Source organism: Artemia sp. Qi Xiang Cuo, chromosome 3, assembly GCF_049724085.1.
Source record: "Artemia sp. Qi Xiang Cuo chromosome 3, ASM4972408v1, whole genome shotgun sequence".
Taxonomy (NCBI): domain Eukaryota; kingdom Metazoa; phylum Arthropoda; class Branchiopoda; order Anostraca; family Artemiidae; genus Artemia; species Artemia sp. Qi Xiang Cuo.
This window is the reverse complement of record NC_142796.1, coordinates 62,411,160-62,438,910: the sequence shown is the minus strand read 5'-3', so window position 1 is coordinate 62,438,910 and position 27,751 is coordinate 62,411,160. Positions and strand designations below refer to the sequence as shown.

Sequence of the window (27,751 nt, the reverse complement as noted above, 5' to 3'; positions counted from 1 at the left end):
TTTTAGTGGGTCATGGGCAGGACGGCTGACTGTAATTTAGAGCCTTAATTTTGAAAAAAGCATTGTTCATGGGAATGACGTCACATTCATATGCATTTAAAGAGCAAAAGTGATACATGATAGTACTGCAATGACGCAATACATTGTAAAAAAGGCGTTGTATTCAGACAATATTTTTCATTAGTATAAAATACGCCTAGAAGACGATCCGTCAGAAGATGCTGAGTTATTGGTCATTTAAGCTTCCTTCAGGTGAATACATGTCAAACTTTGAAGAAAAAAATTCAAATATCACGAGGGCATCAGGATTTTAGAAATGTCTAGGCGGAGCATGGTCCAAAATCGGTAGGAAACCACTGCCATAGATGATTACCAATGACTCTGACTATCATAATTTTGACAGTTAACAGAGGTCTTTTCTTTTTCTTTAATTCAGATTTCTTTTTTCATTACTTTTCTTTCTTTCTTTTTGTGCATTCAATAAGGTCTAATTATATGTAATTCAATAAGGTAATTATTAATGCCAATCAATATTTGACATCCAAGTTACACACACTTATCAAAGGATACACCAGAAAGTACGTTTCAAGTTACTTACAAAACGTGAAGAGTTGTCGTTACGCACTGTCTTAGCGTTACCAAAGGCTTCAAGGACAGGATTAGTTTGCACAATCTGATCTTCAAGAGACACCTTTAAAAAATAATATTATTTTATATATTTTATAAAAAGTTTTACTTACAAAGTACATTGCATGCAGTAAGAAAACTTTTTGGAACCTAACCTGAAATTTCAGACCAAAAAAACAGAAAACTTTTTGGAACGTACAACACTCTTGCCTACAGACTTCGAGCTAAAGCGTGGGATAAAGCGAAGAAGCTGGAACCCAAATCCAGCTGCAAATCTAGCTACGAAAGATATGTTTCCCTTTTCTTGTAAAATGTATGGTTTTTGGCTATGGCGATTCCAATTATCAACTTTTTGTTCGATCGAACTGTTTTATAGGGACTCTAGGCTATTTTTTGAAATTCACCCAAATTTGTTCCAAAATAATATTTCACCATTAAAAATAACTGAGATAATAGCTACCTTTCGTGAAGAACAAATAGCAATGTTTTCTTACTAGCGAGTTTCTTTATCGTTCTTTTTTTAATGTATTTTTAATTTTTGGTTATTATGGGACGTGGTTTGTTTTTCAATAGGCTGCAGCTACCGCTGCAAACTATGATAGCACGTATTTCTACATATCCTATAATAATATATATATATATATATATATATATATATATATATATATATATATATATATATATATATATATATATATATATATATGTTGTCAAAAAATCGAACATAAAACAAATAAGCGTCAAAAAAGTTCCAAATACGTAGCCTATCAATTTGGAAAATATTCCAATTTTATCATGGGAAACCTAAATTCCCATAGAATAGCTAAATTTGCATGATTTTGCTAATTCAGTCTCTAGAATTTTAGAGACTGATAGAAATACGAGCTTTTTTTCCTTGAAAAATCTTAATTCTGTCCAGTGGCTTATGCTTGAAAGTTACATGCAGTTAAAAAGTAAAATCCGTATTTTTTTTTATCATTTGTTTGTGAATTAAATTTTTCTTTTAGCATTTTCTAATGCTCAAAGTTTTAGAGAAATTGTTATTATTTTCAAATTCAATGTCTTTTCTATGTTTCAAACGAAAATAATATTTAAATCACATTCAAAAATCTATTTACTAAATTATTGGCGCTTGAGAAAGTCTGATTTCATTTTTTAATACAAGAAACAATATTACATACAAAATATTCCTCGGTGTAAGTTTTACCATTTTTATAAAAGCTAACAACTTTAAAACAAAATTGAAAAAACTGCTGCTGGTAAAAAACTAGAATATCATTCGTTCCAATAGAGATTAGCCCCATTAGAAGCTGAAGTCAATCGTTTTTCAAAAAAGAACAACTGCCAAATTATCCATTCAAAAACTAAAATAATCCTGCACTGAACTATGCAGAGAAAACGTTTCAAAACATAGGGTCGACTTTCGTGCCTGTGCATAGTTTGGCATATATATTTGAACTAGTTTACAAATAATTTGCGAAATTTCAAGTCTTTTCCTAATTTGTCATATTGGATATGGAAGAAATTGGTACAAAATTCATTCGCTATGTTTCACATTCTCCCTTACCTAATTGCGCCCTAGATAGATGCAAGTTACCTGTCCCACGCCGAAGACAATCTACTTATATCTGACGAACATCCAGCCCTACAGACTGCTATGAATACAATTTATACTAGATTCAAAGGGATCAGACTTTCAATGACCCCTTCAAAAGCTGAGTTTGCTTTGTTAACCCACATGTATAGAGTGTATTTCGATTCAGTTCAACACCTACCCTGTTGTTCTCTGAAAGTTTAATTAATACCCTTAGCATTAAAAATAGTAGTAAGCATATTAGCAGAAGTACTAGTAAGAGCAGTAGGAGTAGTACCAGTGATAGCAGTAGTAGTATTAGTAGCAAGCGGAAATAGTATTCACGTGGTGCTTTTTTGGTCTAGTTCAACATCCCTTCCTCATGGTCTAATAGTTTCAGCTTAATACTTAAAGCTGTTTCTGAGATATTTTTAATACGTCCTGTTGATAAACTGCCTGCACATGATGTACTATGATTTATCCCAGCATCCCCCTCAACAGTCCCTGAAAGTTACACATAAATACCATTAGCTTTAGTAATGTTAGTACTAACAGCAGTAGTAGTAGTACTACCACTAGCAGTGCTAGCATGCACTTAGTGCACTTTTATTAGTTCAACATACTCCTCAACATGTCCTGAAAGTTTCAACACAATACTCTAAGCCGTTCTTAAGATACTGTTGATGTCGGCTTTTGACAACCTGCATATACACGGCGTGTTTTAATTTAATTCAAAATACCCCTCAAGATTTCCTGAAAATTTATCCTTAATAGCCTTAGCTTTAGTTGTAGTATTAGCAGTAGTAGCATGCATATAGTACCTTTTGGTTGGTTCAACATCCCCCTCAACATACACCGAGAGTTTCAGCTTAATACTCTAAGCTGTTCCTGGGATGAAGCTGTTACACTGTTTTAATAACCTGCATCCACATAGCATGTTTTAATTTAGTTCACTATCCTCTTCACCATTCCCTGAAAGTTCCACCGTAGCTTCAGTAGTAATAGCAGCAGTCATAATAGCCGCAATAGTTGTAACATGCACATATGGCCTTTGGTTAGCAAAACATCCCCCTCAACACGCCCTCAAAGTTTCAACTTAATGTTCTAAGCCGTTCCTACGATATTGCTTATACGCCCTTTTGAAAACGTGTATGCATTTAGTTTATCTCATTTAGTTTAAACTTCCCCTTAACAATCCTTGAAAGTTTCACCTTAATATCATTAGCCTCACTAGTTGCATGAATCGCAGTAGTAGTAGTAGTATGCACGTAGTGCCTTTTGGTTAGTTTAAAATCTGCCGCAACATACCCTAAAAGTTTCAGCTTGATAATCTAAGGTGTTCCTGAGATATTGCTGGTCAGCCCTATTGGCTATCTCAAAATTTTTATTGGATGTGTTTGGAGAATTAATGGGAATGGGAGTAGGCTGGTTTGCCCTCTAATCATTTTTGACTATTAAAAAGGGCACTGATTTCCAATCGAACGAGCTCCTTACGAAATACCTTGGTGAACGAAAAATAAATGATAAATATGATGATTATAAAAATTTAAATTTACTGCATATATATCAGTTTGAACTCTTTAGCTTAACTTATAACCATAACTATATAAAATTGTAAAACTGTGCGTAAAAATTAACAAATGAAATAGCGAAAATCATGAATGTTGAGATTTTAGGGAAGTTGCCGCAGATGAAGAAAACATTAACAAGTATATAATGCAGGAACATGAAAAATATTTTCATTTAAATATTAGTGAAAACAAAGATCAAGGTAGCACCTGCAAGTCAGATAAGTAAACATAAATATATCAAAGGTAAAATGATTTGAACTGTTTCAAGCTTAACCTACCTTCTTTTCAGCTGACTTCTTGGACGAGGCACCGATGTTGGCAAAGTAAGAAATTACTTTCTTTGTGTTCTCAGTCTTTCCTGCACCAGATTCACCACTGTGCATAGAAAGAGTAAATGATTTTAGAATCAAGAATAAAGTAAAAATAAATTTAATTTGCGCAGCCACTTTGCGACCTAACTCTGGCTGCGATACATCGAAATTGTTATACAACAAAAACTTTAAACGAGAGAGGACAAACTAAAATTGTGAGGAGGGGTGGTGAAAAACATTTCGGACCTTTTTCTCTGTTATTGAGGAGTTTATGACCCAACTCGGGCGGCGATAACGAGAAAAGAGTTATGCTATACGACAAAAATTTTACATGAAAGTAAAAACTTTTTACTGTTACTCGTGAGCAGTATTTTGTATTTTAAAAAAAGTTTCTTTTTTTACAAAGTAGGGTTTAAGAATTTTTTGACAGCGGGGCTGGGGGATTCCCACTTTGATCAGATTTTTCACTTTGCTTTGTTTTTTTTTGTTTTTTTTTTGCTTATGTTTGAGTCGGGAAAGGGGCACTGTTACTAATTGTTCCTGTGCGTCACCAATCCTGCTCTGTACCTGACCACAATCAGATACAAAACAATATATTTAAACAGATGGTTTAAACGCATAAGAAATCAGCCAAAAAAATATCGGGTGGAATTTAATGTTTTTCTGAACCCTATTGGGCTTGTTTGCAAAAGAACTGATGAAAAATTACATGTTTTCAGACACTTAATGCAGAGTGAAATTAAACAGATGTAAAAAAATATATTTAAAGAGATGGTTTAAACACATAAGAAATCAGTCGAAAAAGATCAGGTGGAACTTAATGTCTTTCTGAACCCTATTGGGCTTGTTTGCAAAAGAATTGATGAAAAATGACATGTTTTGAGACACTTAATGCACAGCGAAATTACACAGGCACATTGACTAGAAATCCGATCATATTTAGTATTGCATATCAGTAGTAGACCTTTCCTGTTTTTGTGTCCCTCTATTTCAGAAAATCCTGCTCTTTTAGGCAGTAAATTTCCTGTCATTTTGGTTTTTCCGTTAAGGTTTCAAACAATGTCATATTTCCATGAGTACAAAAAGGGTATATAAGGGTAAAAAAAAAACTACAACAACAACAGAAGCTACTAAATATCTTAAAAGCCTGATAAAATAGGATAAAACAGATTAGACCAAAATTGTTTAGTTTTAAGAGGAAGGGGCCTCCAGAATATAAGTTTTTTAAAAATCATACAATGACTTCTGTATCTCCATCACGCCTTTACGGCTTGGTACTAAGGGACGCAGAAAAGTTAGGCCCAAATCCCCTCATAAATCTAAAGAAACATTACAAAGCATGAAATTGTTGCTATATAGGCCTTTTGGGTAACTATGTAATAAAAAAAAAGTAAAAGAAAAACAGTAGTCAATAAAAATAATAGTCAATAAAAAAAAGTCATAACAAAAGTAGTTATGCGTAGTGCAAAAAGGACGAATATCTCATCTGTTTAAGGCCTATTTCAGACGTTACAGCTCAGTTTTTAGTAATAAAAAAGATTGACACTACAATATTTTTTTATTTTCTTTAAGAAGATTAGTTATATTAGATGAATGAAAACTAGATGATACATGACAAAATGAGACTAGATGGCAAAATGAAACAATGTAAATACAAATTAGTTTTGGTTAAATTTGGTATTATCGAAAAGCTAAAATAAAAGCTAAAAAGCTCCAAAAACAAAATTACAAATAAATACAATACAAATTTCAAAGAACAACAACGAAGAAAAATTAATTAAATATGTCATTAAAAGAGAAGTGTCAGAACAATATAAAACCTACGTCAAATAATGGGTATTCACCTTTTTCACAACAAACTCGCCATTTTTTTTTTTTTTTTTGCCTCCTCCTCCTCCATTCTAATCTATCCAAACCATCCCTCTTTACACGCTCCCAAGAAGTTCCTATTTCCTCAAAATCTTTGCTCACGACATCCTCCCATCCCATTCGGGCGCGACCTGCTTTTGATTTGGCCCTAGACAGTTGGTCAACCAGGACGATCTTTGGCAATCGGTCATTCTTCGTTCGCAGAACGTGTCGCAGCAATCTCATCCTTTCTCTCACTATAGCCCTAGAAAGCGGGATTGAACCAGATTTTCCGTAGAACTTACTTTTTGAGATACGGACAGTCTGTTGGGTACCCAAAACAATCCGTAGACAATTTCTCTGGAAGACCTCTAGCAAATCCTCCTCTGTTTTTTGAAGCTCACATGCTTCTGAACCATACTTGAACACTGTCATCACCGTAGTTTCCAATATTCTAATCTTGGTTCGCAGACTTATTTACCTATTCTTCCAAACTTTTTTCAACTGTAAAAAAACAACCTGGGCCTTGACTATTCTACTTTTAACATATTCACTTCACTTACCGTCTTTATTAATAATGCTACCTAAGTAAGTGAAACTGTTCACTTACCGATCTTCTCGTTACCCAGCATCGACTCTTCAGCTTCACTTATTCCTAGTCTTAACGACTTAGTCCTCTTAACATTAATTTTTAAACCTATTCTTGCACCCTAAACTTGCAAAACTTCAAAAAATCCATTTATTTTACTAACATTTTCATCTAAGACGCTTAAATCATCAGTATAATCTAAGTCTAGGAGAGTTTTACTTCTCCATTTTATTTCGTTTTTACCAATTGCCTTTGCTGTACTCCTTAAGAATAAGTCCATCAAAATGATCCATTTAAATGGAGATGGAACGCAACCCTGCTCAACTCTCGATTTACTACAAAACCACCAACTAACCTCATTTCCTACCTTAACCGCAGCAATGCTGTTCTCTTACATAACACTAATCACTTTAACGTATTTTTCTGGTATACCATATAAGGCTAGGACCTCCGCTAAAGCTCTTCTATCAGCTGAATTAAACACTTGCTCATAATCTATAAAACTGAGGACTAAAGGCGTTTAATGAGTCAGGCACTTCCCAATTGTTAAATTTGAGTAAAAATTTGGTTGATGCATCCTCTATCCCTCCTAAACCCACTCTATTCTTCTAGTGAAAATTTATCTATAGCCTATCTTAGTCTAAAAGGAATGGTCGCACTAAGTAATTTGCTTCCTACGGAAACCAAATTAATGCCTCAATAATTACCGCACTCACTCTTATCATATTTCTTATCGACAGGTTTGATTGGAGTTTTCCTAAAATCGCTAGGTACATTTCCTTTTTCAAAAGTCATAATCATCAGCTTCAGTATCCTATCTCTAACCTTACAACCGCCAAATTAAAAAAATTCATTTTCCAAACTATCAGTTCCTGAGGCTTCATTATTTTTTAATCCTTTTAGTACTGTCACTAATTCTTCCTCACAAAATAAATTTTCATTCACATCCAGTATCATAAACTTTTTCATTTTCCTCTATATCTTCTCCTGTAACTCTATCACATTTTAGCACATTCTCAAAATGTCTACCCATTTCTCTTTTAACACTTTCCTTGACACTAATTGTGGCCCCGTTCCTATCCCTAACTGGAACAATTCTGGATTGACTACTCCCTCTCAATTCCTTAACATGCCAGTACAACATTGTTCCATTCTGTCATATGGCTGTCTCATCCGCATGCTTAGTAATTTCACCTATGAATCACAATTCATGACTTTACAGTACATATTTTAATACTTTCTCTACTTTCTTTACATTCCTCTTATTTCTATATGATCTATCACTCAAATAATGCTTGTACACCTTCTCTTCTCATCCTGGAGTCTACCAAAGTCATCAACAACAGCCCTCTTATATACCCATAGCGCCTCTTGAATTACCGCAACTGCAATCATCAGAGACTTTATTAATAATTATCTCCATTCCCTGGCAGCGTTTGGTCTTTCATGGCCTCCTTTCTTAAAGGAGGTTTTGGTAGTTTTAGTGGCCCCCCTTCCCTAAGGAGCTTTTGATAGTTTTAGTGCATACTATAAATTAATCTGGAATAAATGGCGACAACAGAGAAAGGACAAAGCAGAAAAAAATACTTACGTAATCAACATAGATTGGTTTTCACGGTCTGCAATGAAAAATGACAGTCAATATTGAAAAAAATAGAGCACTCAAAATAAAATCAGTAAATACTAAATTACAATTTCTTTTATGCAATAAAATCCTGGGCCTATACTACTCCCGAATGACAATAAACCTAGAAAAAGGTGAGCGTCAGGAGCAAAGGGTGCGGGAAACTTACGCTTAAGATAGAGCTTCAATCTGAACTATCTATTAAACCATAGCACAAGGGAGAGCTGAATAGCCAGCGTCCTGATACAACTATAGGCAAGTACAAAACCGTTTTTCAGATCAATGCTAGTAGCCCATGGTGGCAAAGTGGATTGAACTCTGGAAGGCAATACGAAACTCAGGCTTCAATTCCCGTCGGCGTAGGGCCACCACAATGATCTTTGTAGTCAAGAAGCATCATTAGCCCATAGACTAGATCAATACCAGTATTGGAAGAATTATAATTTCCATGGAATAAAATTTTGGGCCTATTCTATTCAAAAGTATAGGGATAAAGGGAATTTACATTAAAGGGTAAAGATAATCATTTACAATCATTTTTAGCAGAAACGTCAGGTCAGTTTTCTTAAGCTGGCTCAACATCTGACAGCTTATTTGGGAGGCTAAGGACTGGAAAAAAAAATCGATATTGAATGAAATTTGATATTGAAAAATTCGATATAAAAAAATGAAATTCGATATTGAAAAATACCTTATAACTTTAAGACAACCACAGTATTTTTATATTAAAAACCAAAGAAACAAAAACGAAGAAAATATTAGCCTTATTTTTTTACAGTTTTTATTTCTTCGCTTTGTTCCCTATTTATCATATATACTTTAGCCATTGTTGAACCTGAATTGCTCCCTTTGTACTCTCCCACTGATATTCCAATAAGCTACAATAAATAACCGAATCAAACTCAAAACGAGCAGAAGCTAAGACGAGTAGGCTTAACGCCCCCTTCAAAGATTCGTTTGGTACTTTCGAGAAAAATTATCACCCCCCTCTTCCTTTGAGCATACATACAACGCTAAATAAAAGGGGTTATGCTCAGAAGCTTCAAGAAGGGTGATAAAAAGTGTCCAAGTTAAAAATGTGCCTGTTTTACTAATAGATAAAAAGGAGGGATATGGAAGGATTTCATCATCCTCTCAATTAGACTTGGCACAGTTTTTATAAACACCTAAAAATAGATCCCTTTTTTCATCTATTCTTCTAAATCAACTACCTAGCTTTATGTCTTTTAGACATCATAAACTTGACAAAAACACACTAAAATTGATTTATAGCTTTGCTGAATCAGGTGCTGTTACCCAAAACCTTTTACGAGCCAACAGCTTGGCACGCAGCACAAAGCAGGTGCTTTTTAATTACAAAAGTTATCGATTTAGAATCTTGTCAAGTCTAAGAAGGGTTGAAGATGATTAATGTAGAGATATTCATTTAATGAAAAACCCTAGGAAATTAGTGCATAAACGAATAGCACAATATATATATAAAACTATTAAAAAGCTGATATTTGCAAAACTGGCAAAATGCCATTTTTATACAAATCCATCTCAGAGGACATGTTGCATCCCACCGACACCTTCTTCCCTAAACATATATAGAGTCTATACAAAATAAATGGTTATTATTGAGAACATATACAGAAATATTAAAAGATAAACAGTATCACTTAGTCGGAAATCCACATTCAGGAGAAGAGTGTAGTTCAATGAATACTCCTTAGGGAGAGATACCATAAACCTCAAAAGGTGCAGGTTTCAGCCAAATCTGGTTTCTGGTGGTTTCAAAGGTGCTGGTTTCAAGCCAAATCTGTGAACTCTTTGTTAGAAGCCCTTCTTGTTAATATTGAGATGGGATTTATTCTTTAGACTCTCTTCATTTGGAGGAATATATTTGGGTTGAGTTGAAATATAGAAGATGAGGGGGCTACCACTCCCCTCTTATTGGGAATATTTTTTACATGTTAATTAATAAACTGCACTCATATTCCTACCCATAAAGAGGTGAAGGCGTTTGAGAGGCATCCCTAGGAGAAAAATGTATTGCATGACCCTCTTGTCCTTCAATAACTTATACATTAGGAACTATGAAATAATTTTTTCATTTCACATCTCCTACCCCACTCCCCCACCCTCAAAAAAAGGTGAGAATTATTAATTTTTGTTTTTTTAGGTATGATCATTTTTTTAAGTACTAGTATCCTACTGCAGATTTTAAATTTTAATGTCAGTAGCAGTAGCAGAGCATTGAGAATAACTCTGAATATGATTTTAAAGAACAGACTGAAATCAACTATTCTCTTAATAAAGAACAAGTTATACTTGTGCTACTGGGTGTAAAAAGAAGGGGGAAGGAGTTGAGGGGCAAGTAACCCCCTAATATACAGAATAATTTAAGTTTGTTTCGAGTTTGAATGTCAATATCAGTCTCATTTGACAAAGCTTGTCTTGTCTTTTTAGATGATAAATATTTTTAGTTAATAAAATCTAATACATATTATTATTTACAATTGCCAATAAAGAAGACATAAGTTACAATGCATGATTTTAAGACTTTACAAGAGAACTAGACTACTTAAATAAAAAAGTGTACAGTACGATAAGGATCTTGACATTAGAAATACTGTTATAAATTTTAAAATGTTCTATTTTTTTCTTTTCTATTTTAATCTCTTTTTCAAACAATATTATGAAAAGAAGTCGATCTTTCCAGCTTAAATAAATAAACTTTTAAAATCAGCAAAAATATTTCAGTCACAAATTTAAGATTTCAGCATTTATTGCAAAATTTGAAAACATTATTTTTGGGGTTTTACAACCAGTGGTGCCCTCTCAGAAAACTTCAGGGGGACCAAAGATAAATTTTGGGCCTCTGTCCAGACTCCAATTGTAATTACTCTGTTTGGTAGACTACTCTTCAAATTAGTCTTTGAGTAAAGATTAAAGCAAAATAATTTATTTAGATGTTTCTCTTTCTACAACCTGGTTATGGACCAAAAAATCATTACAAGATGGAACATATTTACCACAAATATTGAAAACTTAAAATTACCTGCAGTTACTTAAGCAAAGGATATCTCATTGGCTTCAATTTTGCGAAGTTGTCCACAAGCTTTTCAAAATCGAGCTCCTTCAATGCAGCCTTTCAGAAAACACAAGGAGCAAATGCGAAAGTCGCTCGTTGTCAATTGTTGTCCGAAGGTAATCCTTCACAATTATCAACAGAGGGACAAATCGTTTATTTGAGCATGTAGTTAGCATGAGTGTAAGAACTACCTCACGACTTCAAGAACCTCAAAATAAGCTTCTTTTGATCTTCCTAGGCTTTCAAAAAGATTTAAAGTGTTTGCAAGTATCCGTAGAAGCTTCAACACATATGCACGAGCTATAAAAGCTTGACTCTTCAGCTTTATCAAAATTGATGCCAGCCTTGTCGAATCATTTCACAATCTTAAGAAGTAAATTTTTGTTCACGAACCCGTCGGGTGTAAAGCATCATGTAGGTTCTAGTACTGGCATCTGGACAGAAAAATGCTCTTCAAACTCATTTATCACTCTGTCCAAAACCTTGTAGAACTCTCTTCGCATTTTCTCTTCTGTTATTGTGCCCTCATATTCAGTGCTGTGTTTTCCAAGTGTTGATGTTGTCAAATAGTCCCTGAGTCTTCCAGATATCTTCTGAACTCGTTTTGATTTTGCTGGTATGGTTGAAGCGAGAGCGCTTGCTTCCGACAGATCAGCTCCGACATTAATAGCCATCTCCTTTGACTTGCCGTATAGGACTCGAAAATACTCGACATCATGCTTTGTCTTCAATTAGTTTTTGTTGTGGTGATTAAAGTGCAGGCGTCTTAAATTATCAGATCTGGGGCCTGCAGTTGTTCAGAGAGAGGACTGATCACTTAAAGAACTTCGTGAATGACATGCCAACTGGTTATGAGGAGAAACGTCTCTAATTGACTCTTAAAGCAAGTAGCTTTTACCGCTTCCTCTTTGTCAGAAGATTCTTGAGCAAGTGACAGACTAGGAAATATGCAATCCTATCTTACTAGAGTCTTAGACGTTGACGACTAACAGTAATATAACATTGCCACAACTGTTGTTTCAAGCATCAGTATGGCCACGCTGGCATTTTTCTGGGCCTCTAAAATTAATTGGTATCTAATGTTGCTATCACGAACGAAACCATAAACTGTTTCCAAAACTGAAAAATACTGACGAAATTCTTTGTATTTTCTGCATACAATCGCCAATAACAAGGTTAATTTTATGAGAATGACAGTGAGTGTACACCACTTGCAGTGCTTTTTCCCGGAGACGGGCCTGTACTACTGAAAAAGGTCCGCTCATTATACTCGCCCCATCATAGCACTGTCCGGCACATTTTGACCAGTCAAGGCCGATACCCTCTATTTCGTTGTAAATAAAGTCGGCCCAACTCTCAGCGTCAACCTTGCGCATGTGGTAGCAACCTATGGCTCTTTCTTTGGTTTTCTTATCCTATATATAGCACACGAAAATTGCAAGTTATTTCTTTTTTGAGAAGTCTTCTATTTCTTCAGCGTGTACGACAAAATATGTCTCTTCTCTGGCTTCTTCCGTGATAGAATTTTTAACTTTATTTCATATGACCGCAAGGCATTCGTTTGTGTACTCGTGTGAGCATTAGTGGCCATAGGCCTTTCCATACTTGTCCATCAGGTCCGGGTTGATTTCCGTTAAAAGACCTACGATCTCAACAAAATTCCCTCGATTGCCACTGGACTCTCCTTCAACATGGCCATAAAACGCAAGACCATTGCCGTCCAAGTAAGGCTGTAGTTTTTAGCAGAGCCTTTACATACCGTCTGTTCTCTAATATTTCCTTTTCCCGTTCTTTTGAGAGTCATGAGGCAACATATTCGGTCGTTTCCATCTGAATAGCTGTAAATTTGGTCTAGGAAATAGCACATACTTTTTGCTGCTTACTACTTTCGTTTTGCCTTGCCAGCTCTAAAATGTCTTTCCACTTCTCAATCTCACTTCGATGAGTACTCTAGCGTCATATCGTTCGCCTACTCTTACCAATGATCCTCGCAAGTGTCAGCAACAGAAGCAAAATACCAAAACCTGTTCTTTTGAATATTTCAACAAGGGATATACCAAGAAATAGGAACTGTTGAATTTTCTTGTGCGATTCCCAATGGCAGTGACAGGATAGTCAGTCAGAACTGGTTGACAGGTGTTATCATATGGGTTCATATATAAATCTTTACTGTTTATGCTGGAAGCCGTTCCCTCCGTTTGTGGTTGGCACAGATATATTTCTCCCCTATGTATCTCAAAAAGAAGACACTACAGTATACAATGCACTAAATACAAATTAAGAAACGTCATTTCTTGACCCTTGTCTGGATACCCCCTTTTCCCGGTGTTGTAAATGACTTTACAGGCTGACCGGGTGCATAACTTATTGTAGACAGTATAATGTGAAAAGCTAATTCCGACAAAACCATGCCAAAGGATACATGGACGTTGGGAGGGGGGGCAGCTCCCCCCCCCCCTTGACCTTCAAATTTATATTAGATATGGCTGAAAAAGCAGATGGTTGGAAAAGCAGTTGATAAAAGGCCCTCCATCACACTATCGAATGCCCCCCCTAGACAATATGCTGCCTATACCCATGAAAGGAGATATTCTTCAAATGGGTGACTTTGCTGCAAATCTTTGAGTGTCTTTAATTTGCTGCTTTCTAATGACCTGGTTTTTCTTTTTTCAGGAATAAATCGAAAGCAACAAAAAATTTCGAAAAGGAAGAATAAACTAAGAGCTTCAGAGTTGAAAATTGGGCATCTCAAGAAATCAGCCATTTGGGGGGAATGCCTCCCCCCAAATGGCGCCACTATTTATAACCTTTGAGAACGCATTAGAAAGAACTTTCCTGAAAACAAGGGACATAAGACATAACGATAGTCTTTCTTTTGTATTTTTGAGAAGTAAAGACACGAGTTTGTCAATACTTAATACGTCAATACAAATCTTCATTCTTTTTTCATCTTAGTCTTCTTTTCTTAAGCACTTGAAACCAAATATCAATAACAAAAGCATAGACTACTTACTTGTGGTCATGTTGGCATAAGCACCATCTGAAATGGCAAAAATGTGAGGTGGCACTTCATTTCTCCTTCTACCCTTGTAGATATTAACCACACGGGGAGTATAGATGGGATAACGCTTATACGGGTTGATAGCTACACAAAAGAGGCCAGAGTAGGTCTGTTGGAAGAAAGAAATCATTTTTTTAGTGAATCTGCGAAAGCTACATATAAAACCATCCATAACTTTATCAGCCAGCTCTACTTTTTCAGTTTTGTATCTATTCCCATCAAAGTACGTAACTGAATCTTAACTTTGAAAGGGAAATAACGTGCTGTAATTGTTCCTAAGTATATAAAAAAGGCTCTATTTCTGCCACATTTTCAGTATTTTTACCTCTTCCGGGAAAATTATTATAATGTCCTTATCCTTCCCCAAAATATCCCTCTAAAAAGAAATATTAGCACCTAAAATTGACTATAAGACTTGACCTTAAATAATGAGGTCAAGCAGCATCTATGTGCATCCCTTAAGCAGCATCTACGGGCTGCTCAAGGGTTTAATTAGCTAAGCTCATAGATCGAATAATGAGAAACAAATAAAAATATTTAGTTTAATTTATATCAAATTTAACTTTTCAATTAAATTTTAAGATTCATTTAAATCTAAAGTTAATATAAATTTAATGTAAACTTAATTTAAATTTCTAAAAAACATTGCAGGTTTTCTGATTAATGGGTCAATCATTTGGTAGGGTATAGACATAGACATAAACATAGACATAGGTTTATTAAGATCGAACAGCGTAGCCATGGCTAATTTATGTCGTCTTTACAACAATATGAAAAAAAAAAAAATACAAATAACACTATAAAAACACTACGACGTGAATTCAAATAACACTAAGTCTTGTTGTATGCTTCTACGAAAGAGGGGACAAACGTGTTTTTGTAGTGGTTGGTCCTGCAGACAGGGGGTTGTAGCTTCGACTGGGATCTGGTTCTTTGGTTAACAGGAGCATCGGGTGGGAGGATCAGTCTGTGATGGGGCGAAGATAGCAGTGACTTGCCGAGGGACATGATCAGTGATAATCGTCTGTCGCTGAGAGATTCAAGGTTCAGTTCTTGCAAGAGTTTGCTGTAGTCGTCACTTCTGTTACCAACGATTATGTTAACAGCTCGCTTCTGCAAAGATTCAAGGTCATCGCAAAGGTAGTGGGTGCTCTGGACAAAAGGTCCCCAGACAGCGACGGCATATTCGAGTAGAGGTCTCACATACGTAATATAGGCATTTTTTAGGCTTTGAGTGTCGCAGCCAAACCTGCGCATCAGGACTAGGATCTGAAATGATGCATTGCCAGCCTTAATAACCTTCTCCACGTGTTCGGTGAATGTGTAGTCCATCGATAATGTGACTCCAAGGATTTTTGCAGATGGAACAACAGGGAAAGGGACTTGCGGGAATTCCAGATCACGTTTTAAGGGCCAAAACCTGAGGATCATTGATTTATCTGCATTCAGTGTCAGCTTGAAACGTTCACAGTCCTCAGAGAAGGATGCCAGAAGGGTCTAGCTGAACTGACGTTCGATTACACCTTCTCTGACGAGGTATTTGAGGAAAAATGATAAATCGTCGACGAATTTGAGTCGCTCTTCGAAATTCTGAAGGAGGAAGTTGATGAGGGAGATAAATATGAAACCAGCAAGTCTTGTACCCTGAGGGGCTCCACAGGTAAATTTAGACCAGTATGAGATCAATTCACCTTCAAACAATGGAAATACACACTGCATTCTGTCCTGAAGGAAGCTCATCACTAATGCAAAAGACCGCTTCTGTGCGCCCATTACTTGCATATTTTTGCTGCCGTAAGATGACAAATCAGGTCAAATGCCTTCCTGAAATCGGCGAGAGCTAGGTCGATGAAGGTACTGCCCTTGTCAAGCCATTTAAAGATAATGTCAACTAGGCGCACGAGGTATATCGAGGTATTGCAACCTTTGAGGCCGCCATACTGGTAACGGTCTATGTTTTCCCGCGTTTGCTTGAGCAATTCACGCAGGATGAATGACTCGGTGACTTTTGCAAAGGTAGATGTGATTGATATCGGTCGTAACTCGTTGCAACATTTGGGTGTTTTAGTCTTCGGTATAACACGCACAAATGCGCGTTTCCAGCACGACGGGAAAGTTGACTGGGCGAAACATTCGCTGATGATGTGTCCAAGTGGCTTGGCCACTTGGACACATCATCACATTATATATCAAAGGAGGGAGTGCCACCTCCTTCAACCTCCTCCTCTGAATGTCAATTCGACACAATATCCCCAAGTTAGTTTTAACAAGACCACTAACGCGTGTGCCTTCTCCTCCTGTTGTTTTCACCATCCCAAGAGGAAAATGTACTTCAAGGCCTTTGCAAATCAAATAAAAAAACAACAACTTTTTTTAGCTGAAAGTAAGGAGCGACATTAAAACTTTAAACGAGCAGAAATTATTCCGTATATGAAAAGGGATGTCCCCTCCTCAACGCCTCGCTCTTTACGCTAAAGTTTTTTATTGTTTTAAAAAATAAAGCTGTGAGACAGAGTCAAACTTTAGCGTAAAGAGCGAGGCGTTGAGAAGGGGACAGCCCCTTTCATATATGGAATAATTTCTGTTTGTTTTAAGTTTTATTGTCGCTCCTTACTTTCAGTTAAAAAAAAAACTTGTTTTTTTTTATTTAATTTCTGAACGTTTTTTAACTAATACAGCTTAGATTTTGGCTCACCGTACATGAATAACTAAAACGAAATTCGCACATTAATTTTTCCTTTTTTTGGCTAAATGGCTTTCTCGAAATTTTGTTCTAACGTAACTTACGAATTACCTTACGTAATGAATTTCTATATTCGTATGTTTTTATTACGTATATTAGGGAGTTCGCCCCCTAGTTAAGACTTCATCTTTCTTGCTAAAGCTTGAATTTTTTCGAATCACAAATCCCTGAGTAACACATTCCTTTCCATTAGAATAGATAGCTCTACTTAAAATACTAAAAAAAACTTTAACGTAAACCGTTTGGCATTGACTCAGGGGCGAATTCCCTGAAATACATAATAATTTCTCTTCGTTTTAAATTTTAATATTGCTCCTTACTTTTAGTTGAAAAAACGTGTTTTTTTTTAATATCTGATCGTTTTTTAAATAATGCTGGGAAATCCGGCGCCCCCTTCATAGAAATGTCCCTTCTCCCAATGAAACATCCTCCATGGAAAGATTCTCCCCCGTAACCCCTACTCAGACGCCTCCCCCCACGAGAAAAAAAATCCTCCTGAAAACGCCTGTATACTTCCCAATAACCAATGCTATATGTAAACAATGGTTAAAGTTTATAACTTGCAGCCCTTCCCCCGGGAACTGTGGGGATTAAGTCATCCTCAAAGACATATTAATTAGATTTTCAACTATGCTGAACCAAATGGCAATCTCAAAATTTTGATTGGGTGACTTCGGGAAAAAAAATGGGTGTGGGAGGGGGCAAAGTTGCCCTCCAATATTTTTGGTCACTTAAAAAGGGCACAAGAAATTTTAATTTTCATTCAAATGAGCTCTCTCGTGGTATTCTAGGACTACTGGATCAATACGATCACCCCTGAGAAAAAAAAAATAAATGAACAAACACACATCCGTGATCTTTCTTCTGGCAAAAAATACAAAACTCTAGATTTTTGTAGATAGGAGATTGAAACTTCTATTGTAGCGTTCTCTGATACACTGAATCCGATAGTGTGATTTTTATTGAAATTTTATGAGATTTTGGGGTTGTTTCCCCCTTTTTTCGAAAATAAGGCAAATTTTCTCGGGTGCGTAATCTTCATGGGTAAGACTAAGCTAAATGAAATTTATATATTTGAAATCAGCATAAAATTTGATTCTTTTGATGTATCTACTGGTATCAAATTTCCGTTTTTTAGAGTTTCGGTTACTATTGAGCCGGATCGCTCCTTACATACAGTTCGTTACCACGAACTGTTTGAAAGAAATTAGAAAGCTAAAGATAGTCATATCTTTTGTAATTTTAGATGACTCTTTCTTGTATTAAGGATTATTAGTGCCCTAAACAGCGTATTACTACCCAGCTGAATTAAAATATACTTTAAAATGTCAAAATATAAAAATAATACGTCATTTTTCGATACTTTCAGGGAATATACAAGTCAAAAGGTAAGAGCACTCATAGGCTTTTATTTCAAAATCTAACAATTAAAAGAAAAATTATTTAATTGCATTCAGTTCGATTATTTTACTTTTAATTAAATAATATTAATCATTATCTATTTACTTTAATTCTTTTCATTGTTATGTATAATATTAATTTAACTCAAGCTATCTAAAATAACTCTGAAACTTATGGGGTTTGAAGGTTGTTCAAAGCTGAACATAACCATAGGCGACAACATATTAGCTTCTTTTTTTCAGAAAAACGCTAATTCAAATTATAAAAAGGATGGAACTGGATTTTTCTGCTCTAAATATAAAAATATTTAGAAAACTAGCTGTTTCGAAAGCAGTTTTTCTTCAAAATTAACTATCTTTTTTAGAAGAAGTGAAATAGATAGTAAATAAAAAGCAATCCCTTTTACAAGGGTTTAATTATATTTAATTAATTAGATTACACTCCTCCTCCTGCAGTTTCTTGAAATCTGCACGAGTCTGTCTAGTCTAATTAATTAAATTAATTAATTAATATTTCTAATTAATCTAAATGATCAATTCTAATTGTTTAGCAATTTCTTTTACCAATTTGTTCACTGAACTTTTTATCTGGATATGATGATCTGCATAAAACAATAACAGTTTTTGGTGGGCTACACAACTGTTTGCCTTGCATTCTTGCACAATAAAACACACTTTTATTAATGCTCTACAAGTTAGAAATGAATTTGGACACCTAAATTATTTATGCTATTAATGAATTATAAAATTATTAACAAATTATTTCAACAAAATACTAAACAAATTTTATATTATCATAATAAAAATTATGAAATAAATTTCTATTTAAAATTAAAAAAGTTTCGTATGCTATTTAGTTTGATGGATTGATGATGGGAGGTACGAACTGTTTTTATTTATTGTTGTTTTACTTTCTTTTTTTGTCGTTTTTCTTTTGTTTTTTGGTGGTCTATTGTCGTCACCTTTGATACGTTAATTCATATTTAGGCCTAGTGGGGTCATTATTTACCTTTACAAGCTTTGCTTCAGATTTTATATTTTTATTGTTCATGAATAAGCCCCTTTCTTTCTTGCAAAAAGCGTTTATTCTAGTTTATATACAACTAATTTACTATAAGCTTGGCAAAATGCATCCTTAACAAAATTAAATTGTTGCTTTGATAAGTTTTAGTCCTTGTTATCTTTGGGAAAAAACACCATGAAATTCTATTCTACAATCTCTGCTTTTTACAATTCTAAATAGAACATTTTATATTTATTTATACAATTCGCCTATTTTTTACGTTTGTTTGCATTTGTACAGCATTTTTGTTTGCATTTTTTCAATTTTTCATAGCTGAACTTGCTTCAAGTAATAATACTAGGACTGTTTTATTTATTTATTTTGAACAAAAACCGAGAAAGCCATAGGCTTGTCTTTTTTTATTTAATTATACTTTTTTTAATTTTCTCATTTTTATTGAAAGTTGAATTTTATATCCATTCTAATTCTTTTGCTGACGACAGAAATTAGAAATTTAGCCAAAATATTCAATTACTTTTCTTCTGCAATTCACAGCTGGTCACATGATATGATTCGTTGTATTAATTAAATTCTTGAATTTTGCAACTGTTTCTGTTTTGCTTAATTCCGCATTAAAAACAAGCGGAACTCTTCTTAATTAAAAACAAGATTTGACTAAAGTAAATACATTCAGCATTTCTTTTTTAAGTTTTCACTTGACTTTATTGGCATTTTATTGGCTTTCTAAACTTCACCATATATATTTTGACCTCACACCAGAAATAAAGTCTTTGCCTTTTGCTTCCTTGTTTGCAGAGATTTTACCAAAATGTGGCTAAATGAACCAAAATAACCATTGCGGATTCTATCGTTCTTTTAGTGCTTTCGCAGCATTGTTTCTTTCTGGGCATGCTAGTCTTCTCCAATATTTTTTTTTAAGGATTAAAGAGTTAAGAATCTATATTGCATAAAATTTCATTTTATTGTGCCTCGTCCTCACATAAATAGCGAGGTTGTGCAACAGTTCTAGCTACTCCTTTCAGCCTTGATAAAATAGCTGCTAAATTAGTTGAAATGCTATCAAAATCAGTTAATTGTTTGAATGTTGGTGATCTGTTATCTAGGCGTTTCATCATAATCATAATTAGCTTTATTGTACATATTGTTTGTAATTGCTAATTTCATATGTTTGTGTTTGTTTTTTTTTGTTTTTTTTTTTTTTTTTGCACTCCACAATTTTATCGTTATTTGTCTTTACTATGGGTAATAAATGAATAAAATGTGTGCATTTGAAAAAATTTGTCCATTGCAACAAAGAAAATAGTTCAATTAGTTCTAAAAACAGAACATTATGACTTACACATAATCATTTTCTGTAGTGTTGCTGTTTATAGTGGTAGTAGTAACATGTTAGCAATAACAGCAGTAACAGGTTCCCAAACCGGATTTTTTCATTACTGGTTTTGTTTTTACTAATCTAAGCCCAGCAAAGAGTAATTCATTTTGAGGGATGAAATAAGTACTTCTACAGTGCTTCTTCCAGTTCACTGCAAGCAAGGCACTTCAGTTCACTGCACAAAGTTTAGGCTAGTAGAATGTTTAACATTAGTTTACAACAGTCTCTTGGTCTCTTTACCATCTCTTTACCATAAATGGTCTCTTTACCATTTTTATTGTAGAGGTTAACTTTGCATTTGAAATGCAAATATAGAACATGCTTTTGGATTTCAAATTCTTGTTTTGATATTCCAATTTCTTATATTACATACAACTACCACCAGTTCAAAACTTTAAAGCTGCCTTTATTTCGCTATAACTTTTATCTAAGACACTAAATTTACCTGAATAATCTAGATTTTTGCAAAAGAAATGTTTTTGCTAATGAAACAAAAATAGAACCTTATGACTTACATATATAAGTTTGTGGTAGTAACGCTGCTTCAAGTTGTACAGAACTGATGCATCATTCAGATAAGTTAAATTGGACATGTCCTCGCATTTTTCGTACTTAGGTGGATTGACCTGACCAGTAAGATCCTTCTTGAAATTTTTCTCCTTAAAACAAATGACAATGACCATCAATAATATATATATATATATATATATATATATATATATATATATATATATATATATATATATATATATATATATATATATATATATATATATATATATATATATATATATATATATATATATATATATATATATATATATATATATATATATATATATATATATATATATATATATATATATATATATATATATATATAGATATATAGATATATAGATATATAGATATATAGATATATAGATATAGATATATAGATATATATATATATATATATATATATATATATATATATATATATATATATATATATATATATATATATATATATATATATATATATATATATATATATATATATATATATATATATATATAGATATATATAGATTTATATATAGATAGATATATAAATATATATATATATATATATATATATATATATATATATATATATATATATATATATATATATATATATATATATATATAATTATTATTATTATCATTATTAAACCTAAATAGAAATATTTTCTCAAGTTGATTTAATAAAGTATTTGCACTGCCAGAAAGGGTGGAAATATTGCACAGGGGCACAGAGATCTGACCTTTAGTGGATGGAAGAGAATAGGGGGTTTGAAACCTGATTTTTTAAGGCCACTATTTTCTATTTCAGCTTGTTCATACCAATCTTCCCCATGGGTATTGTCATACTCTTACCAAGGCCGTCACTTATGCAGGGGAGGGGGGACGCCCCCTACCCAGTGTTTTTGGTCACTCGGTAAAATCGTGGCGCGAAGCGCCATGATTTTTCCGACGCCGCTAAAATTCTTTGTTCAGTCCAATAAAGACCACAAGAATACTGACATATCATCTATAGAAATGTTGAACTTGGTTGGTAACCGCAGCAGTTTTACCGACTCCTGCCATGATTTTACGGATGGTGCTACAATTTTCCATTTGGTTAAATAAACAGCATTAAAATAGTGACATGATATGCACCGAAATATAAATCTCGTTTGGTAAATGCAGCGGTTTTACCGACTTGTGCAGTGATTTTACATATTGTATTTGAAACGGACATTATGCTAATTATTGACAAAAAACAGTCGGTAAAATCTCTAGCTCCCCCCCCCCAAAAAAAAACAACATTTTGGCTAGTAACGACACTGACTATGACTGATGGAAGGCTGTGCTTGACAAGTATTCAACTTCAATTGAGTACATATTTTAACTTTTCTTCTTCTTTTGGTAAGCCATTCCTTTATATGCTATTTTTTTCTCTCTAAGCCTTTTAAGCTACGTTGTCACGTAAGGCAATAAATTTAGTAAAGAAAGATTGACCAAGCACCATTGCTATGTAAATTTAGGCTGGTGAAAGAAAAATGAATTTAATTAAAAGAGAAATTATCATAAGTTTTACTACAAATTCCCTCCACTTCCTAGGGAAAACAATTCGGACCAAGTTCCAATTTGCCTAAAGGTGTTTTTAGTGTTTGCATGGTCCCTACTAAACTATATAAATGCAAGTGGAAGCCTCTGAAATCTTTGCTTGTATGATAGATGCTTCAGATAGGTGATCATGGGAGTTACCCTTCATAGGACTAATTCAACCTTTGACGAGCTTATCTTATTGACCAGTCACTATACCCATGTAGTATACTCTATGGTTAGGTAAAAAGCTAACTTAAATGGATAGTTAACAAAACTGGGGAAAAAATTTTCACAGCTAAATTTAATTTTCTTTATAGACAATAACAAAGAAGGGGATAAAACTTTTATAGAACATGCTTTTTAAATTTCTACATGATGCAGCCAGGAAAAGAGTAAGGATTTACTCTTTAACAAGTCTTTGCTTAGATTATCAAATTGACAAGATTATACTTCAAAATTAAAGGATGGCTAAAATCATCTCTCTAAAATAAAAATAAAAAAAACAGTTATGGTGAGTGAATTGAACTTGCACAAAGATTGGAAATATATCTCCATATAATATTGATGAGGCCAGAAGGTTAAGTTACAAAAAAATACACTTGCAGAAAAAAGGATTCAAACAACATTGGTATGAAGTAGGAGCACACTCCCTCAAACCTGTTGTCAAAAATATAAATTATTTTTCCATTACTTTTTTGTGTGATTTCTGAAAGTGTCATTAATCATACTTTTGGACTGGACAAAGAAACATTGTCTGTTTTTTTATCATAGGAAAATTGTCAGTTCTTTTTCTTGTCATTGGATATAACTATTGCTTTCATCAGCATTGTAATTATTTCATTGTGTAATCTCAGAACAACAAAGTACCAATTTTATTTGCCATAGATGCCATCACACTTTATGTTATCAGACAAATTGTCATTGATTTTATGTACAAAGATTATCATGTCTTTAAATGTAATCATCTTGTTTGAAAAAATCCCCCTCTCTAAATCACCAATAAAAGAATTGTTTCACTATGCATATTTTTATCACCAAAGGCATCATTTCATTGTCTGGAGAGAAATTAAACACAGAGAAATTGCCTCTATGGAAAATTCTAGCCTGTAAAAGTTGTATAGATTAAAATGTGCAGTGTTGCAAAACATTGGCGGATCCACGGGCTGGGGGAGGGCCTGCCCCCCAAGATTTTTCTGGCGCCCTCTTTTCCTGTTTTTTTCTTTTTCGCGTTTTTTTCAGAATAAATTTGTCAATTTGGTCAATTATTGGCACCTTTGTCACATTGGGCCCCCCCCCCCAAGATTTAGCTTTAGATCCGCCCCTATTGCAAAACTGATCTCAAAAATAAAATATTTGCATATAGAGAAAAGGACAAACAGTTACTGATAAACAAAAATAAACTTTGTGTCTTGGATAGATCTACTTTGTCTGGCAAGATAAATATTATGAATTATTTATCAAAGTCACTTTGTCTCATGAGAGAAAATAACTGTCACACTTTTCCCAATGACAGAATAAACTGACACTTGTTAAATGACAAAAAAACAGCAATACTTTTAAAAAGTGTTATTGTAGAAAACATCAAAGACAGGTTTGGAAATAACCAAAGAACAATGACACAAAAAATGATGACAAAATGTTGAGGAACAGAAGGAACTGTACTCTCACAAAAATCAAGATATAATGATGCTATTTTTTTGTGTTTTGATCCCTCTCTCCACAGAAAGTCATGCTGTGTCAACCTACACAAAAATATTATTAACCAAGAAGAACTTAAGATTATTAAATGATAAAACAGTTTTCATATATTGCAATTAAAAAGAAAACATTTTACCTCTCCTCCAGGCAGCATAACTGTTACCAAATCACCTTTTGTTCCTTTGATACTTCCAACAACAAAGCCATCTTTTTCATCTGGTACCCAAATCATGGTTTTACCATCATATGGCTTAGTTTGGTCCTGACGTTTCATCTCAAGGGAAACAAAAAGATATTCAGTTGGGTCAGGATCTGGACCCGTATCTCCTTTCTTTACATGACCAGGCATTGTGAGTAGTTTCTAAGTCTGCAACAAATCAAACAAGAAGACACAGTAGATACACAGCAGAGTAGCAGACCCAAGCTTCCCTGAAAAAAAGTTTTTTTTTTAATTTTGAACACTAACTGACTATCAAAACAAGATTGTCCTGCAATGTCAAGATTCTTAATCCAGCCCCTTGACACTGATTATCTATAAGCCAGTTCAGCAGAATATAGCAATCAAGAGACTTGAACAAATAGAGTCTAAATGGCCCCCCAAAACATCTCCATTATATTTTACCAGCTAAATGTGAAGCTGATGCCTCTGATTCAAAATTTTTAGGGGGAAAGGGAAGACTATGAGCCAAAAACAAATAAGGCAGAATTTTTAGGAATCTGAAGTGGCTAGGTCATTTGTCATAATCAAAGAAAGGCAACAATCTGTAACTGAGAGAATTTTCACAGTTAATCATCTACTACTAAGCCTACTTTTAAATAAATAATTAAAACAATTATTATTAAGACATACTTTAGCCTGCAGACCCATCCCTGAAAGTTTCATTTTCCTAACCTAACCCCTTTCCAAGACAGCCAAAAGTAGTTAAAGTAGAATTTTACCTAGGATATTAAGCCATATTAGGATATTACCTAGGATTAAGCCATATCAAGATTTTATTCCTTATATTTGAGAAATACACTTTCAATTCTTTGAAACCTTATAATTCAATATAGGCCAGAGGAAAGGTATGAGGCTCAATATACCTTCCTTTTACTTCATTTGAGCAGTATATCTGTTTTACAAGGTTTCATTCCAATACCACAAATATTTTAAAATACCATCAAAGGTCAGCACCCACTTGGGGAGTAAGGGGTGGGGGTAAGTAGGGGGAAATTTTTACCAAATCATATTATTGACTTACAAATAAAGTGAATATACCACTCCAGGTAAATATCTACCAAATCATATTATTGACTTACACATAAAGTGAATATACCACTTGATGCCTTTTTTTATGCTGATTATGAATATAAGCCTAATAATCATTTCTATTGGAAATGAATTTCATCCCCCCCCCTATATAGGCCTAGGCCAATTCAGGGTATATATTTCTACATTAGGGGGTGGGGGTAAAGTTTAAACTTACCTCCCATTTACATCAGAAACAAAATTTGCCCCCACCCCCCTAATGTAGAAATATATACCCTGAATTGGCATATATAGGGGGGGAGCTAATTGATAGTCTATGTACTGACAACTTTGCCATAGTTTGCTCCCTAAATGAACCTGCTGAAACCCTATCACATACCTCCAAATATATCAACACTAAAGCAAATTGGCCTATGTTCCAAAATAAGCTAAATGATGAAATTACAAGTTTCACCCAAAATTCATGCATTTCAAACGCAACAGCTGACACGCAAGCTGAAGTTTTGGCATCTTTACTAATAAATACAGCTATTCATGCTATCCCCAGGACAACACCAAGGAAAACCTTCCCTAGACATATTCCCAAAGCATGGTGGACAAATGAGTGCCAAAATAAATGGAGAACAAAAAAGACAGCTAGGAGAACATTCTTAAAAAAACATCACCTACTACATATTTAAAAAATTACAAGCAGAATCTAATCTAAAAAGGACCATAATACATGCTAAATATAACTACTTAAATAATTTTGCAAATAATCTCTCCAGAGAAACACATGCGCCAATTATACATAAAGTCATAAGCCATATCTGTGGGAAAAAAAAACTTCCCCCAACCCACTCCTGTATGAGCTTATACATAATAATACCCATTATGACAATGATAATGAAAATGCTAAACTATTCGCCACTCTTTTTGTTAATAAGCTAACGTCAAACAATTGTAGCAAAATACCCTAAATTTTTATGAACCCAAGTTACCAACCTCGCCCAGGATCCGAGTATATAACCAGCCTATTTTCAAGTCAAGAAATGAATAATGCAATACATCATATTAGGAACAAGCCTAACAGCAGCTATGAAAATATACACCCTACATGGATAAAGAATCTCACCCCTCCATACAAACAGGAACTTCTAAATTGTTATAATCATGCTTGGGCTTCATCTATGTTCCCCAATATCTGGAAATGTTCGTCCCTCTTACCAATCCTAAAGAAAAAAAAACCCAAAAATAACCCTGAGTCCTATAGGCAGATAATGATTACTCCTGTGATGGGGAAAATAATGGAGAAAATGATCTATTACCGACTCCTCTGGTTTGTTGAAAAAAATAATATGATCCCTCACGCTCAAACTGGCTTCAGGAAACACCATTCCTCAACAGATGCTTTCATGTTGTGAACAAATGCAATAAATGAATCATTCTCAAAAAAATAATGTCCTAGTCGCAGCTTTCCTAGATTTGAAGGGGCATATGACAATATGAACCACCAAATCATTTTAATTAAACTTGCAAACCTTGGACTACCCCCCAAGCTTGTATCTTTTATAAAATCTTTCATAGAATTGCAACGTTTCATTGTTTGTGTAGGTTCAGCCTCTTCACCCCAAAAGACAATAACCAAAGGCCTTCCTGAGGGAGCAGTCCTCAGCTGCCTCCTTTATGCCCTGTATCTCTGGGAAATGAACCTCCCCAACACGAAACTACAATATGCTGATGATCTGGTACTACGGTCATCTGGCAACACCTTTGAGATTGCACAGTCAAAGCTGCAAAAGTCACTTTTCCAAATTGAAAAATTCTCTCAACATTCAGATTTACCCATTGCACCTACCAAGTCAAAAATAATTCAATTTCACCGAAA

The 27,751-nt window shown here is 34.2% G+C and overlaps 1 protein-coding gene and 1 pseudogene across 9 annotated transcripts in view; both read right to left on the bottom strand.

The window, feature by feature from the left end:
- LOC148954385 (myosin heavy chain, muscle-like) overlaps positions 1–25,060 on the bottom strand; it is a 120,041-nt gene extending 94,981 nt beyond the window's left edge. For all 9 annotated transcript variants that reach the window (XM_089086364.1, XM_089086367.1, XM_089086365.1 and 6 more), the window contains exons 1-6: positions 24,772–25,060; positions 21,338–21,481; positions 14,233–14,389; positions 8,111–8,138; positions 4,050–4,146; positions 599–691 (exon numbers count right to left, since the gene is read on the bottom strand). In XM_089086364.1, coding sequence (XP_088942490.1) covers positions 599–691; positions 4,050–4,146; positions 8,111–8,138; positions 14,233–14,389; positions 21,338–21,481; positions 24,772–24,984 — 732 coding nt within the window. In that variant the 5' untranslated portion in view covers positions 24,985–25,060. The remainder of the gene's footprint in view (positions 1–598; positions 692–4,049; positions 4,147–8,110; positions 8,139–14,232; positions 14,390–21,337; positions 21,482–24,771) is intronic.
- LOC148954386 (zinc finger MYM-type protein 1-like) lies at positions 12,308–14,158 on the bottom strand (annotated as a pseudogene).
- Positions 25,061–27,751: the final 2,691 nt, after the last annotated feature.